Source organism: Rhinolophus hipposideros (assembly GCF_964194185.1).
Source record: "Rhinolophus hipposideros genome assembly, chromosome: 20".
Classification (NCBI taxonomy): Eukaryota; Metazoa; Chordata; class Mammalia; order Chiroptera; family Rhinolophidae; genus Rhinolophus; species Rhinolophus hipposideros.
In genome coordinates, this window is record NC_138066.1 from 15,042,428 (window position 1) to 15,058,439 (window position 16,012).

General features: G+C 36.6%; 1 protein-coding gene across 3 annotated transcripts in view; it reads left to right on the forward strand.

Moving 5' to 3' along the window:
- The window catches only part of YWHAE (tyrosine 3-monooxygenase/tryptophan 5-monooxygenase activation protein epsilon), a 41,684-nt gene extending 26,017 nt beyond the window's left edge, over window positions 1-15,667 (forward strand). Inside the window, exons 2-7 of one of the 3 annotated variants that reach the window (XR_013991873.1) lie at window positions 3,525-3,724; window positions 6,675-6,781; window positions 7,424-7,630; window positions 10,115-11,664; window positions 12,980-13,024; window positions 14,679-15,667. Coding sequence is in view for 2 of the 3 variants with exons in the window: in XM_081027640.1 (XP_080883766.1) it covers window positions 3,525-3,724; window positions 6,675-6,781; window positions 7,424-7,630; window positions 10,115-10,251; window positions 14,679-14,731 (704 nt within the window). In the remaining variant the exon portion in view is untranslated. The remainder of the gene's footprint in view (window positions 1-3,524; window positions 3,725-6,674; window positions 6,782-7,423; window positions 7,631-10,114; window positions 11,665-12,979; window positions 13,025-14,678) is intronic. The other 2 variants (XM_081027641.1, XM_081027640.1) reach the window with 2 other exon arrangements.
- The last annotated feature ends 345 nt before the right edge of the window (window positions 15,668-16,012 follow it).

Here is a 16,012-nt window from a genome sequence, read left to right on the forward strand (position 1 = left end):
CACTATGAATGGACCTTGAAACATGCTAGGTGAAAGAAGCCAGTCCTAAAAGGCAGCATATTACGTGGTTCCGTTTATATAAGCATAGAGATGAAAAGCAGATTGATGAGTGGTTGCCTGCGGTGAGCGAGTTGTGGGTAACGGGAGTGACTGCTAATGGTTATGGAGCTTTTCTTTTTCAAGTGATGAAAATGTTATAAAATTGGTTGTAGTCACGGTTGTACAATTTAAATGGGTGAATTGTATGTGAATTACAGATCAATAAAGCTGTTAATAAAAGTGGATAACTGCTGCTTCTGTAGTTGTATCAGTCTTTTGTGCATTGTTTTGTGGCTTTCTAAATGAGGGGAATTATATACTTAACTGATTCGGGGATGGTAGTCTATATTGAGTCTTTTAAATACATTTCCCCCTACCCTTTAAAAATACTGTTTTTTGTTGAAAAATTTTAAAGCACAGAAAGGGAAAATCTAGACCATCTGGAATAGTACCTAGAGACAGATTATTAAATTTTTGATGGATTTAGATATGGTGTATAGTTTTTCCACATATAGTGCTGCAAAGTCCTACAATTTTAAATAATTAATATTCTTTTTGGTGTAGCTAGGTTATTTTTTTCATTGTTTTTGGGGGACCAATTTAGAAAAGTGAATTAATGGTTTACTTAATTTTTTTTAAATTTTCAATTACAGTCAACACTATTATACTAGTTTCAGGTATACCGCATAGTGGTTAGACATTTATTTATTTATTTATTTAATTGGGGAAGGGGAACAGGACTTTATTGGGGAACAGTGTGTACTTCTAGGACTTTTTTCCAAGTCACGTTGTCCTTTGAGTCTTAGTTGTGGAAGGCTCAGCTCAGCTCCAGGTCCAGTTGCCATTGTTAGTTGCAGGGGGCGCTGCCCACCATCCCTTGCCGGACTCGAGGAATCAAACTGGCAGCCTTGTGGTTGAGAGCCCACTGGCCCATTTGGGAATCGAACCGGCAGCCTTTGGAGTTAGGAGCATGGAGCTCTAACTGCCTGAGCTACCGGGCCAGCCCGACATTTATATAACTTATCCTCTGATAAGCCTGGTACCCTCCTGGCACCATACATAGTTACCGTGTTTCCTCGAAAATAAGACCGGGTCTTATCTTAATTTTTGCTTCAAAAGACGCATTAGGGCATATTTTCAGGGAATGTCTTATTTTTTCATGTACAACAATCTACATTTATTCAAATACAGTCATGTCATCATCTTCTGGAACATTGTCATAACGTGCTAAATGCATCCGTCTGGCCAATGATCTTAACTGGGGCTTATTTTCGGGATATGTCTTATTTTCGGGATAGGTCTTATTTTCGGGGAAACACGGTACAATTTTATTGACTACATTCCCTATGTTGTACTTTTACATCCCCATGACTATTTTGTAACTGCCAGTTTGTACTTAATACCTTCATCTTTTTCACTCAGTCTCCCAAACCCCGCTCCCACCTGGCAACCACCCGTTTGTTCTCTGTATCTATGAATTTGTTTTACCTCTGAGGTATGTTTGATTTGTTTGTTAGTTTTTGAAAATCAACTAGTAAGTGTAGAAGTGAGGTTAAAATGAAACCCTTTTACTCCACTGGCCCTAAATTTAGCCTTTTTTCCATGACTATGGTTTTCAAACATTGGATGTTTGAAATGAATGACTTTAGGCTCCTACAAATAGTCTTATTACCATATTCCCTAATATTTCTTGTTTTAGAACTGCATTCTTAAATATGCATTTAAAAAAATTAGTTTCAGGTGTACAAAACAATGTAATTGACAGTTATACCCCTCTCAAAGTGATAACTCCTCTCCCCCAATCTACTACCCCTTTGACATGGTATATAGCAGCTGTTACAGTTCCACTGACTATTCTTGTGCTGTACTCCACATCCTGTGACTATATGTATATTAAAAACACACTTTCTGAAAACTGCATTTTTCAGAACTGCTTTATTAGCTTTATTGAGGTCTAATTTATATACTATAAAGTATACCACTTTTAAATGTACAAATCATTGTTTTGATACATGCATTAAGTTGTGTAACTGTTACCACAGTAGAACAATTCTATTCCTCCCCCCAAACCTCGATTTCCCTTTATTCCTTTGCACACAAGCCCCTCACTTTACCCCCATACCCTGGAAACCACTTAATTTGCTTTCTGTCTTTATTAGTTATGCATTATAGTTATGCATTTTTTATAACTTGATTCAAGTGGAATCATACTGTCTTTTTTGGTCTGTTTTTCTCAGTGAGCATGAAGTTTTGAAATTAATTCATTTTTATTCTTGAGTAGTATTCCATCATACAGAGACAATTGTCTTGTTTTCATCTTATGGCTATTACGAATAAAGTTGCTGTGAACATTTGTGTAAAAGTCTTTGTGAATATACATTTTTATTTTATATTTTTATTTTTACTGGGTAACACCTAAGAGTGGGGTTGCTGATTCTTGGGGTGTTGGATTATATAAGAAACTAGTGAACCTGTTTTTCAAAGGCATTACATCTTAATATTTTTATTAACTGATATTCCTGAAATGATAATTGTTTGAAACAGGTATTTTCCTGGGATTACACGTAATTTAACATACCACCAAGCAGTGTTTCATAAAGTCACCATCTGCGTCATACCTTAAAGTATGCTTATGCCTAGAGTGTTAACGAATGCTGAATGCTGTAAGGGTGCGTGTTAAAATGCAGGCCCTTGGGTCTCATCACCGAAATTCTGAATCAGTGAAGTTGGAGAGCCACTGGTAATACAGTGTTTAGTTTTGTCTAAAAGCATAGTTTTCATTAATACATTTATTCAGTTAGTGTTTACTGAGCTGTTTCTCGTTCTTCCTTTGCATTGTGTTACCTATTTTTTTCCTATACTTGGGGTCTCCCAAGGATTATCTGGGCCTCTTTATTTGCTTGCCACCTAGTGGTAACAAATAGGAACCATCAAGAGTTTTGCCAATGAATGAATTTATAGGTGTGCAGTGCCCTGAAGGAGGAAGGATGGGAACATCCAAAGATAATAACCCAATGCTCAGTACATGTTTGCTATGTGAATGGATTCCCCTTCCTCCCATAACTCTTATTTAGTAAACATAATTTATGTGTATTTGGAAATAATTTATTTGTAGGAAAATACATGTTAGAGCCTGTGAATTTTTAATCTTTGTCTTAAACTGCCAGCTCAATTATTTTTACTGGGAAATGAGTAGGTGTGTGTTCCTAGTTACCTTATTTAATATGAGAGAGAGGCTGCCAAACCATACTATGTACTACTAGGTACTGTTTGAAGTTGTTCTGATTCCATACAACGTATAGTTCAGATTCTCTTGTTCTGGGCTCTTAGTTTACTTTCTTTTACTTGTTTTCAGTTTTTTACTCACATTAGTTTTTATTCTATTTTCATTAAAATTTTTTATTTTATATTAGCTTGACAGAAAAAAGACCTACTGAAACGAGATGTGTAAGTTTTTAAACGGTCTATTTTATTTTCTCGTATAGAAATGGTGGAATCAATGAAGAAAGTAGCAGGGATGGATGTGGAGTTGACAGTTGAAGAAAGAAACCTCTTATCTGTTGCATATAAAAATGTGATTGGAGCTAGAAGAGCTTCCTGGAGAATAATCAGCAGCATTGAACAGAAAGAAGAAAACAAGGGAGGAGAAGACAAACTAAAAATGATTCGGGAATATCGGCAAATGGTGAGATTGTCGTATCCTGGATATCTTTAAAGAAAGGTGCCTTAGGTGTTGGATATTTTATTTAGGACACAGCATAATATACACTTGTTGTAACATGTGTAACAGATATTTTATACTTTAATGGACTTGCATCTTTTACTCACCTGGATTAGGAATTACAGGCTATATAATATTTCAGGACAGAGGTGGAGAACTTTTTTCCCTGGAAGCTGCAGAGAGTGGTGTTCAATTTTGAGCACCGCACAAGTGAAAAACTAATTTAATCTTTGTTTTTATTGTTGTAACTGCAAAATACTTCATAGAGTGATTTGAAATTACCACTCAGCAATTTAACACATATTTGCCTCATACATGTTTATATACATTTATATAATATTTTTCTTACTGTGGGTTTTGGTCAAAGAGGTTTGCTAGCCATTGATAGATAGTATAGTGGTTCTCAATCAGAGGGTGGTTTTGCTTCTCAGAGGACATTTGGCAATGTCCAGAGACATTTTTGGTTGTCGCAACTTGAAGGGTGCTACTGGCACCTAGTGGGTAGGAGTAAGGATGCTGCTAAACATTGTTCTGTGCATAGGGCAGCCCCCCACAACAACAGATGAGTCCCAAATGTCAGGTGTGCTGCTCTGGAGAAGCATCCGAGTGGAAGACGTAGGTGTATGAACATAGAGTACAGTGAGGGAAATTACAGAAGCGGGCACCAAGGAGCGTGGGGAGTGAGCTCAGCAAGGGGAGGGAAAAGGAAACCTCAATTGACTATTTCCAGCTCTGCTGGAAACTGTTCTGAGTGGAGAGATATTTATAATGTACGGAATTGCGCACGATATTGCATTTAATCTTTAAACGACCCCTGTAAAGGTTAGGGATTATTCTAATTTATAGACGGGAAAACTACGGTTCTGAGTGCTTAACATATCTGAATGATTAACAACTTGATTAACTTAACTCACGTAGAAGCTTGGTGAGCTGGTCTCACTGTGACCATTACCCTCAAATATGTTGGAACAAAGAATATAGATTGTCAGACAAGTTTGGTGTCTCAGAGGGGTGAGGAAATGAGAAAGTTGAAAGTGAAGAAAGAGAAGTCTTGTGTGTTAGATGTGGGATTTGGGCTAATTAGGAAAGGAAATGGGAAGTAGAGAGGTACTGATAAATTGGGAGATGAAAGATTCAAGAGGCTGAAGGTCTTAATGAGTCCCTAAATAGGAATAACAGGAGTAAAATAACTAAAAACGGAAGTTATAGTCCAGTAGTGAAATGTTAGAATTTAAGACTTCTAGGATAGAGCAGCCACAGCTAGGGGTACTGACAAGTGAAGGTCATGGAGTTGAGATCAAGGAACTGTGTTGAAAGAAAGATGGGTGATAATACCTTGGTGTGATACCAGGAATTGGAGAGGTAGGCTGTAGATACTCAGTGTAGATGCAGCGCTTACAGATTCTGTTGATGACAGAAACTGAGAAATTAGAACTTAAAGGATGAGCTTCCAAGGAAGAGGGGTTTGGAGTAATAGGAGAGCAGTTATACCGAGTCAGTGAGGACCTAAGAAAATTGAAAAATCTTCCTTCTCCTAGAGCATGCTCTACTTTAAAAGCCACAGGGGAGGTAGTTTTTTAGGAAAGAGCTAGTTTCATTTAGGGTCAGGATAAGATCATAGGAAAGGAGAGAGTGGGGAAATTATTTACAAAGGAAAGTAGGTTACAGAGAGCATGAGAAGAACTTGGAAAGGTTCAGCAGGGTCACTGGATTAATAGAAAACGGGGAGAGCAAGATACGAGGTCAGACAATTAAGCTCGTGAGCTCATCCTAGAAAAAGTGCTACATGCCTCATTGCTGAATATCACCAAGGTCACCTTCGAAGTACTCCCCTTGGGAAGCTATGCACTGATGCCAGTGCCTAGTCCACACTTCAGAGCAATTTTGGAACTCTTTCTAGAATGGCCATCAGAGCTGTTGTCATATTATTACCCTTGATGTCCTGAATGTTATCAAAATGTCTTCCTTTATCTTCAGGTATAGAAAGAAGTCATTGGGGGCCAGATCAGGTGAGGAGGGAGGGTGTTCCGATACAGTTATTTGTTTACTGGCTAAAAACTCCCTTGCAGACAGTGCCATGTGACCTGGTGCATTGTCGTGATGCAAGAGCCATGAATTGTTAGCGAAAAGTTCAGGTTGTTTCACTTTGTCACGTAACGTTTTCAAGCACTTCCAAATAGTAAATGTCGTTAACTGTCTAGTTAGTACAAATTCATAATAAATAATCCTCTGATAAAAAAGGTTAGCGACATGGTTGCAGCAAGTTTGGGAACTTGTCAGACTTCCGTGTATATGTATGTGTGTGGGGGAGGTGGTGTGCTTTTTTGGCATGATAAATGATTTATTTTGGTATGAAGAGTTTTGGTGCCACAACTGGCGATGGATCTCTACCACTAAAGTGATTGGCTGTTGAGCATGGCAGTGATTAGGAATCTGAGCACTAGAGGCAAGCAAATTGCATTGGTTTGAAATTTATTCCATCCCTTGTAAACTGATGGTAGGCATGCAAACTGCCCTGGTTCAAATCCTAGCTCTGCCTCTTAAGTTCTTTAAGTTGGTGAACTTGGGGCAAATATTGTAATCTTTGTTTTCCCATGTAAATGGAGACAATAGTTGTTACCTAATTTAAAAAGTTAATATAAGTGCATAGCACTTAAGAAGTAAATCAGTGTTACTCTTCTGTACCTGAGCTATGAATTCATTTTTTTAAAAAAGCACTTAACTAATAGCACTAGAAAGAAGAAAATTTCTATAACCTCGAGGCAACTTTTCTCTACTAAGAGGAACGGGTGGAGGTTTGGACAGGAATGCATACTCTGTTTAATATGGCTCTCTTCAGAACGAGAGGTAGAATGTGTGATAATTTGTATAATTTCTTAAGACATAAACACTTTTTGACCTTTTTTCCCCCCAGGTTGAGACTGAATTAAAGTTAATCTGTTGTGACATTCTGGATGTACTGGACAAACACCTCATTCCAGCAGCTAACACTGGCGAGTCCAAGGTTTTCTATTATAAAATGTAGGTTCTATATTAGAAGGGAAAATGTCAGATTAAATGTTGGCCTTCTTAGAATCATTTTTTCTATGTAGGTTTTCAACTTTAAGAATAGTTGTTTAATGTTGGAAGGATAGTTATATATGGGAGAAGTAATTCTCAAATTAATTTTTGTATGCTCATTTGCAAATCATGTGCTAATGAAGTATTACTATTGCATTTAGATGGTCACACTATTAACTGTAAAAATGTACTAAGGTGTTTGCTTTACCTATTTACATTCATTTATCTGTGTGGGGTTCCCCCTAGCTACAGCAGTGCTTACCTAGTTTAATCTTAACATTTTTATACAGAAGTTTTATTTCATGATTAGCAAACTGTTGTGACATTCTTTGGAACCACTTTGGTATTTAATTTTAGTCTATGAAGTGATAACTTTAAGATTTTTCATTAATCTCTCAAGATTTTGCTTATGTCTGGCAATCTGAAATCTCTTAAGGAGGAAAACTAAATAGATGAGTCAGTCATTCGTGAAAAAGACTTTTTAAAATTATTTAAGTATACCTGTTGATTGTTAAATCTCTTATACATGGAAAGATTTTAAGTTTATTTTTCATTTAAAAAGCATTATTCCTAATTCTGTTTTTTTGTTTTGTTTTGTTTTAGGAAAGGGGACTACCACAGGTATCTGGCTGAATTTGCCACAGGAAATGACAGGAAGGAGGCTGCCGAGAACAGCCTCGTGGCTTATAAAGCTGCTAGTGATATTGCAATGACAGAACTCCCACCCACGCACCCTATTCGCCTAGGTCTTGCTCTCAATTTCTCCGTATTCTACTATGAAATTCTCAATTCCCCTGACCGTGCCTGCAGGTAAGTCAAGAAAGAATCAAAGCTCTCACAGTGAACGTGAAAAAAGTTACAAAGGAAAAGAGCTGTTTGTTTTTCTGTCTTGTTCCCTGGGACTGCCTTTGAAGGTTTGGCCGAGTAATAAAGAATTCGTTTGGCTCTCAGTGAAAATATTTTGGATAATGGAAAACCAGACCTACCTCAATTCAAGACAGACTTACCTGAATTCACTAGGATAGCAGGATAATTATGTTGATGGGGAAAATTTTTGTTAGTAGATTAAAAAGAATTTCTAACTTATTAAGAGAGTGTGAGAGAGGAATTATAAAATTGTCTTCATTTTTGTATATTAGCTTTCAGTCTTTGTAGGTGTATTTTTAATATAGTAATGCTTATGCTCTTATACATACCATTTTGTATTTTACATTTTTAAAGTTTTCTATCTCACTGACGTATTAAACTATTCCAATTTTTAATATAAATAACCAACTTAAGGAATATCTTTATGCGCATAGGTTTTTACTTTTTAAAAATTACGGTGAAATACACGTTATGTGAGGTTTATTATTCTAACCATTTAAAAATGTTCAATTCAATGGCACCACTATATATTTCCAAAACTTTTTCATTACTTGAAATAAATTATAACCGTGAGACAGTAACGCCATATTCCCCTCTCCTGAGCCTCTGGTAATCTCTGAGTTTGCCTATTTTAGATACCTCATGTAATTGGAGTAATATACAGTTGACCCTTGAACAATAAGAGGGTTAGGGGCTCTTACCTCCCCTTGCACAGTGAGAAATCTACGTTAACTTTTGACTCCTCAAAAACTTAATTGCTAATAGCCTGCTTTTGACCAGAAGTCTTACTGATAACATAAACAGTTAATGCATATTTCGTATGTTATATGTATTATATACTGTATTCTTACAATAAAGTAAACCAGAGAAAAGAGAATGTTACTAAGAAAACCATAAGGAAAATACATATATTTTACACATACATGACATCCTTTTTCTTAATATTTTTGATATTTCTAGGCTATGTGGTTTGTGAGTTTTTTCAAATTGTTGGAGATCTCCAAAATTTTTTCTAATATACTATTCATTGAATAAAAAGTATGTATCAGTGGACCCATGCAATTCAAACCCATGTTGTTCAAGGGTCATCTGTATTTGTCCTTTTCGTACATTGAGTGTTCTTGAGTATGTAGGAACTAGCTGTTCCATGAAAGAGATTTTCCTAATGTAAGGTGGATTCATTTGAATGCAAACCATTATTCATCTAAAAACATTCTAAATGGCTAGTTGAGTTTGTCCAAATAGATATGTCTTAATTGAAGAAGATATAGCTACACGTTTGGTTTATAGTATTGGTTGAGTCTTTCATTGTCATTCTCCAGTCTAGCGTCCCATACATGGGTGGCTTCAGATAAGTCACCTCCATGCCTTTGCTCAGGTTTTTGCTTTATTCTGAAGTGTGCCATTTATGCTCTTTTCCTACCCATTAAATTAGTTCAATTTTTTTAAAAGATTTTATTGGGGAAGGGGAACAGGACTTTATTGGGGAACAGTGTGTACTTCCAAGATTTTTTCCAAGTCAAGTTGTCCTTTCAGTCGTAGTTGTGGAGGGCGCAGCAGTTTAGCTCCAGGTCCAGTTGCCGTTGTTAGTTGCCCACCATCCCTTGCGGGAGTCGGAGTCGAACAGGCAACCTTGTGGTTGAGAGCCCACTGGCCCATGTGGGAATCGAACTGGCAGCCTTTGGCATTAGGAGCATGGAGCTCCAAATGCCTGAGCCACCGGGCCCGCCCTAAATGAGTTCAGTTTTGACTTCCCCATTTGTTCCTGCTTCTGGGTCCTTGAAACACTTTGTTCAGAATAGCCCTTCGTTCTTTCATAGTAGTTATTTATGTATCAGTCCTCTATTTCTAGACATTTAAAGTTTATTGTGGACTCAGATTACGGCTCTTTGCTCTTTTCTGTTCACAACCAGTTTCCAGTATCACTTGGTGTGCATAGTACACAGTTCTCCATAAATGTGGATTTTGTTTGTTTTAAATTACAGTAAATAACTTATATGATCACTTTTCCACGGGTTCTGTATTATCCCCTTTTTTGCTTCCTTTAACATTTTTTGAAAAAATGTTTTTGTATTAAAACTATTAAATAAGTGAGCTATTGATTAGAAGTTGGAAATAACCCTATTCATATATTTTGGTGGTGCTTCAGTTTGGAATTTGGTCTATATAATCTATTTACTGACAGGTTTGTTATAAGCACAGTAAGAAGTGATGCTCCAAAAGTTCCACTAGCTCCAAAGTTGATAGATTACAAAATCAAGTAGAAAGTTAATTTCCCTTTATTTCAGTGCCTAAATCCAAGTACTCAGTATTACTGTTATATACTGTGGAATAATTGAAGAAAAGAGTGATATCTAACATGTCATTTCTAATTCTGTTTTTGGACTTGAGCTTATTTTTGTGATACATTTCTGTAAATACTTGCAGGTTGGCAAAAGCAGCTTTTGATGATGCAATTGCAGAACTGGATACGCTGAGTGAAGAAAGCTATAAGGACTCTACGCTTATCATGCAGTTGTTACGTGATAATCTGACACTATGGACTTCAGACATGCAGGGTGATGGTAAGGAAAATCCGAAGTCTCTTTCAGTTGTTGGATCTTACTCTTAGACATTCCTTTGTATTTCTTTACGTCAGGCTACAGCTTAGATTCATAGCTTATCCTCCAAACGATGAAATTTTAATTAGTGCCTTTTCAGGAAATGATAGTAAAAAGTATAGTCTTCTGTTTTGGGCTGTAAGATGACAAAGTAAAAGACCTGTTTGGAAAAGGAGATCTTTTGTTAATATTTAAAGATTTAAAAGTTTTGCCTCTAATTAATAATGTTTGCTAAACTCCCTCTTCTCTTACGCTGTGTTTTGAAAGATGGAGGAGAGGAAACAGTTCATTTTTTATCTTCCTCCGATTCAATTTTAGGGGTCTAAGGTCGTGATCACTGCTTTGGCTGAGTGGTATTCTTAGCTTAAAATTAGATGGTATCAGGAGACATTTATGAAGCATCTGGAAACCTTTTGTCTAAAACATGGAATTGTTTTCCTCTGGATTCTGTAGAGCAAATGGAATGTCCAACCCTTAGGTCCTATTTAAGAGGTCTGGTGTAATCTGTTTTTATTTTTTAGAGTTTCCAATAGTAAACAGTTACTAAAGTAGTTTATAGAACTTAATCTTATAATGGGGTGGAGGGCTTAATGTTTATTCTAAATGTAAAAGCCCAACATTTTTCCCATTTTTTTACTTTTAGAGGAGATTTTATTCTGCCCATTTCCAAAGAATCATTTTCAACACAGTAGCTGATTGAGCAGGGGGAGGATAAACTAGTGCAATGTGACCATTATGGCGGCGCGGTAGTGGAGGGAGTGGAAACAAAAAGTTTGTTGTCAGTTTTAGCTGCAGGTCATTTCAGGGTGCGTTGCCCAAATTGTAGCTTGTTACATTGTTTGAGGCTAGGTGTAGTCTCTGATGGTCAAACCAACATATTGTACCGTGTTTGGTAGCATTATACTTTTTAAGGTACCTGGAAATGGGTATCAAGGCCTCGTATATTGTCAGTTTTCCTTACTCTAGAAGGATGGAGTCAGGTTTTAGACTTAATCTTGGGTTATGATGCTAAGTGAGAATTGGGTGACTCAGTTTCTAGAGCTCACTAGCTCTATGCAGTATTTAGATATTTAACTAGGACTGGCTTGAAATATGTAGCATGTGTGACCTACTTGTACACTTTTCCAACAAAGCCAGATGGAACCACAGATGACTTTTCAACACGGAACTTCATGCAACCACTACCAGTTTGTGGGACTCAAAACCAATTTACCATCTCTAAACTAATGACTTAAGGTTCCCTCTAGCTGTAAAATTCTATTGTATTCTATAACAATAACTGCTAAGAAGAATTGGCCAAGTAGCTGTGGACTCGCCAGTCACTCAGCTCAGAGAAGACTGTTTGAGGGGATAAAAGGAAAGCATGTGGAGAGTTTGGTAAGCGGTATTGACCTAATAAGTAAGCTATACCTCTATGACCTCTGGGAACATTTTTTTGAGGGTAAAAGTAACAAAGAAGATGACCTGGTTGATATGCTATTTTTTAAGCATTTGATGCCAGCTCTTAAAACTAAGTTGTTAGATTACAAAATTAAATAGAAATAGTTTTTTTTCTAGTGCTATTTTTGTTCACTGATAACCAAGAATTAATCGAAGAAAACTTTGTGTCACTCCATTTTTATACAGAACCAAGGTACTCCTTTTCTTGGTTATTGAGTGTCATTTTATGAAATGAATCATTTAAAAATAGGATATTTTATTTAAACTATTTATGTTTTTGTAGTTGGGAAGGTTCTTTGTCCAAGATGTTTTATTAAACATTTTAGCATATTTCTCTTTAATCCTAAAAGTTTTTTTAAATCTAGTTGCTTCATTTCCTTATTATCACTTTGTAAATTGAATGGTTGGTTCAATTTGATTAAAACAGACTAATTTTCATTTAAGAACTTTGTCACAAAATAATTGGAATTATGAAACATAATTTAACGCTGGGAAATCCAAGTAATCTCTTGGCATTTTAATAAAATTATCTGAATTTACAAATTGTTGGGGGTAACTAGGAAATTATTTTCTGGTTTTTCTAAATGGTGTAGTATTACATGTTTTATTAAATTGGTTTTGTGACTTAGAATTAATGTTGAATATAGAAGAATTTCGGTCATGGAATTGACGGTTTTCCAGGATGTTACTTGAGTTTAGTTTAAGGATTATTTAGATGGTTTTCTCCTTTTTTACTTTACTGATTGTCATGAAACAATTTGAATTGAAGGTTTCTAAAGGAAGAAATGTATGTGATTCACAAGCTTTTACTTATACACTGTTAATGTTTTTTTAACTGCAGAATATGTTAATGTCTGTCTGTGTTGGAGCATAATTCTTTAAGGGGCTCACTACTTCTCATCAGTGATTTCAGTCCTTTCCTCTTAAACTGTGATCAGAGGACTGTTTCATACACAAGTCCACAGAGAAGAAATGTGTGCTCTCTCTGCCTGTTCCTCCTCCTCCAGAATCTAGAAACAAAGAAATACACATCCAAGAAAACGCTTTTTTTCTCTTGTATACCTTTTAAGAGGATATCCTCTTAAAGGTAAAAGAAACATTTCTTAGAGTGAAGTTTTATACAAAGTAAAAAGACCAAAATCTGACTCCCTTAAATCATCGATGTTTTCCTTTGTCCTGCTCTCTCGGTTTATTTTTCTTGTAATGTTGCTTTCATGTGATTGTTCTCCCTCCCTTTCTCCTTGCAATATAGATTCCTAAAGGAAAATCCAACTCTTCCTTTCCTAAAAACTACTTTGTAAGTCATTATCATGGCACAGTGAATTCTGCTTTTAGTTTTGGTTCTTCACTAATCATGCCTGCATATCATCATCCTTTTGCTTACAAAACTGCCTGTTCTACATTCCAGGATGCAAAACTTCCTAAGACATTCATGATCTTGCCCTTTCCCACCCACCCCCACCCCCACCCCCAACTACCTCTTGTTGGGTGTGATTTACCTGACAGTATTTTTTATGCCAAAGTTATTTGGAACTTTTGGCAACTCACGTTTGCTTATGAGTGAATTAGAGTGTGCTCTATTGTTGTATGTTAACCATATTTGGGCAGTGTATTGCTGTTAAAAATGAGAGTGAATGTTCTATAATTTCCTAAGTTTGAATACATTATTGTTCTTTGGGGAACGAACAGTTGGGTGGTCCATCATTTTTTTTTCCTCGAGAGAGGGTTATTTTTGTCTGTCTTTGCATGTCTTTTTCTATATAAGTCAAAAATTTTTGTGTACCTCCAATACTTTTTTAGTCACATATCGATGTCAAACATTTTTATCACAAAGAAACTTTTAAAACGCCTAAAACTCACCTTTACTTAACCCTTGTTGCTGTGACAGCATTTATTCTTTATCACATGACGGTCTTTAAGACTGCTGAGAGCATTCCTTAGGGTAAATGCTTTATGTCTGTAGGCAGCGGGGCTCAGTGTTATTTGTCCATTATAATTGAGGGATTTAACAAGCAATATGAGTGGGTGGACTGTCTGAACGGTCATATTATGCTTGTTGGATTGGTTCGTTGAGTTTTCAATTTTGCTTCAAACTAGTAATATGTAGGGCTTAGAAGTGATTTGTTAAAGCACAAAAGAATGTAACTTTTACCTGTTTTATTTTTTCGTGAAAGCCTGCCTGCATGCTTCTTTATTATGGCTGACTTATTTAATGCTTATTAATAGATAAATCAATAGGCTGGCTTTCTGTTGCATGTCACAGTGCAGCTGAAGTTCCTTAGGCTAATCATGTTCAAAGGGAAAAGACAAATGGCATGAGAAAACTGGTCCAAATGCCCTTCTTTAATAACCTCAGTGGTCTGGTTTACTTTGAACATGCTGTTTCACTCTGGAGTGAGAAATCTGGTTATGGTGTGGTGTAGCTGGCCAAGATACAAAATATAAAATATTCACAAAAGCAGAACTTTCCTTCTAAAACTCTAGAAGTCCTTTGGAGCATTTTATTGCTCAGTTCTCTTTATTGAAGTATTTCTGATGTGCAGCTTGTGGGTAAATTAGATTTTACAGAAAATTGTAAAATACTCCTGATTCTTGAAGAGGTGAGGTTATTGAGAAAGAGTATTTTGACACAAGATACATGTGAAAGCTTGAAAATCATTTTAGTAATATGGTTACTTTGGCTGTCTACTTGAACAGCTTATTTAGCATAAGAACGACTTTCACTATGCGACAGTTCATTTTTTCATCCTGACTATTGACCACTTTAGGACCTTGATCCAGCAGCGCCTGTTGGCTCGGTATCTCAGGGTGGGAGAAGTCCTTTGCTTGGCTGGGTGTAATACCGATCGTAGCAAACATCAGGAGTCTTGGTGCTTGGAATGATACCTTTGGTGACCATGCCAGCCTGCATTAGTCAGTGTGAAATAATTCACTGTCATTCTTCTTTGCAGGTGAAGAGCAGAATAAAGAAGCGCTGCAGGATGTGGAAGATGAAAATCAGTGAGACATAAAAGCCAACAAGAGAAACCATCTCTGACCACCCCACTCCTTCCCATCCCACCCCTCCTTGGAAATTCCCCCATTGTCACTGAGAACCACCAAATCTGACTTTTACATTTGGTCTCAGAATTTAGGTTCCTGCCCTGTTGGTTTTTTTTAAAAAACAGTTTTCAAAAGTTCTTAAAGGCAAGAATGAATTTCTGTGGATTTTACTGGTCCCAGCTTTTAGGTTCTTTAAGACACTAACAGGACTGCATAGAGGCTTTTTCAGCATTACTGTATTGTCTCCTGCCAGATGTGGCAAGATCACCATTAGAAATGGAAATTGCATTTGAAAGCCATTAGGCTTCTAGGTGATGCGAGCATCTAAGAGGTTAATCACACTATACAGGCATATGTGGTATCAGTTTTCCCTTTTCTAATTGTTTAAATGAATTTTATACCAATGTTTAAAACTAATTGAGAATTAGCTTGAGGTGGTTAAAGGTTGTTTGGGAAGTTTGCTGTAATGGTTTTGCTGTAAAAAGTGTTTCAAACTCTGCTGAAATGTTGCTGAAAAGCATGGTGCTGGTAACAGTTCAACAATCCGTGGCTGCTCATTCTTGCCTACTTTACTCTCCCTCTGAAGCAGGTTAGCATTGAAGGTGGTATGGAAAAGCCTGCATGCGTGTTCAATTCTTTGTTTCTTCTCCTTCCTTCTCTCCTGCCCCCCCTTCCTTCGCTCGCTCAACCTCTTTTGTTCAGTATGTGTAACTTGAAGCTAATTTGTACTACTGGATATCTGACTGGAGCCACAGATACAGAATCTGTATTGTTCTTACTGAAACACAGCATGGAATTAACATTAAACTTAAATAAAACAAACCTAAATTAAAAATGCCAAATATTATTGCGCCTCCATCCTTTATCTTTCTAAAATAAAATCTCTAGTCTAAACACATTTGATGGTATTATTTGCCTGAATCTGAAAAGATCGCTTCTCTCTCTCTCTCTCTCCTTTCATAAATCACTTGTCTGTTTCCCAAAGATGATGTATTTTTTTTTGCGGGGGGGGGGGGTGGATCTGTAACCTGATTGTGAACACTAAGTGTAGTCCAAGCCAATTCATTACCTATCCTGTCTTCTAAACCAAGTAGCAGCACCGTATTTATTTTAATCATTAAAGTACAAATGTATGTTTAATACACAGTGTAATTATGGATCATTTTCTAGCGTGGAGTTTTGGATTGTATAACCAAATATGGCTGAATATGTCAGAAAATGAGGCTGGGGTAAAATCCCTCCT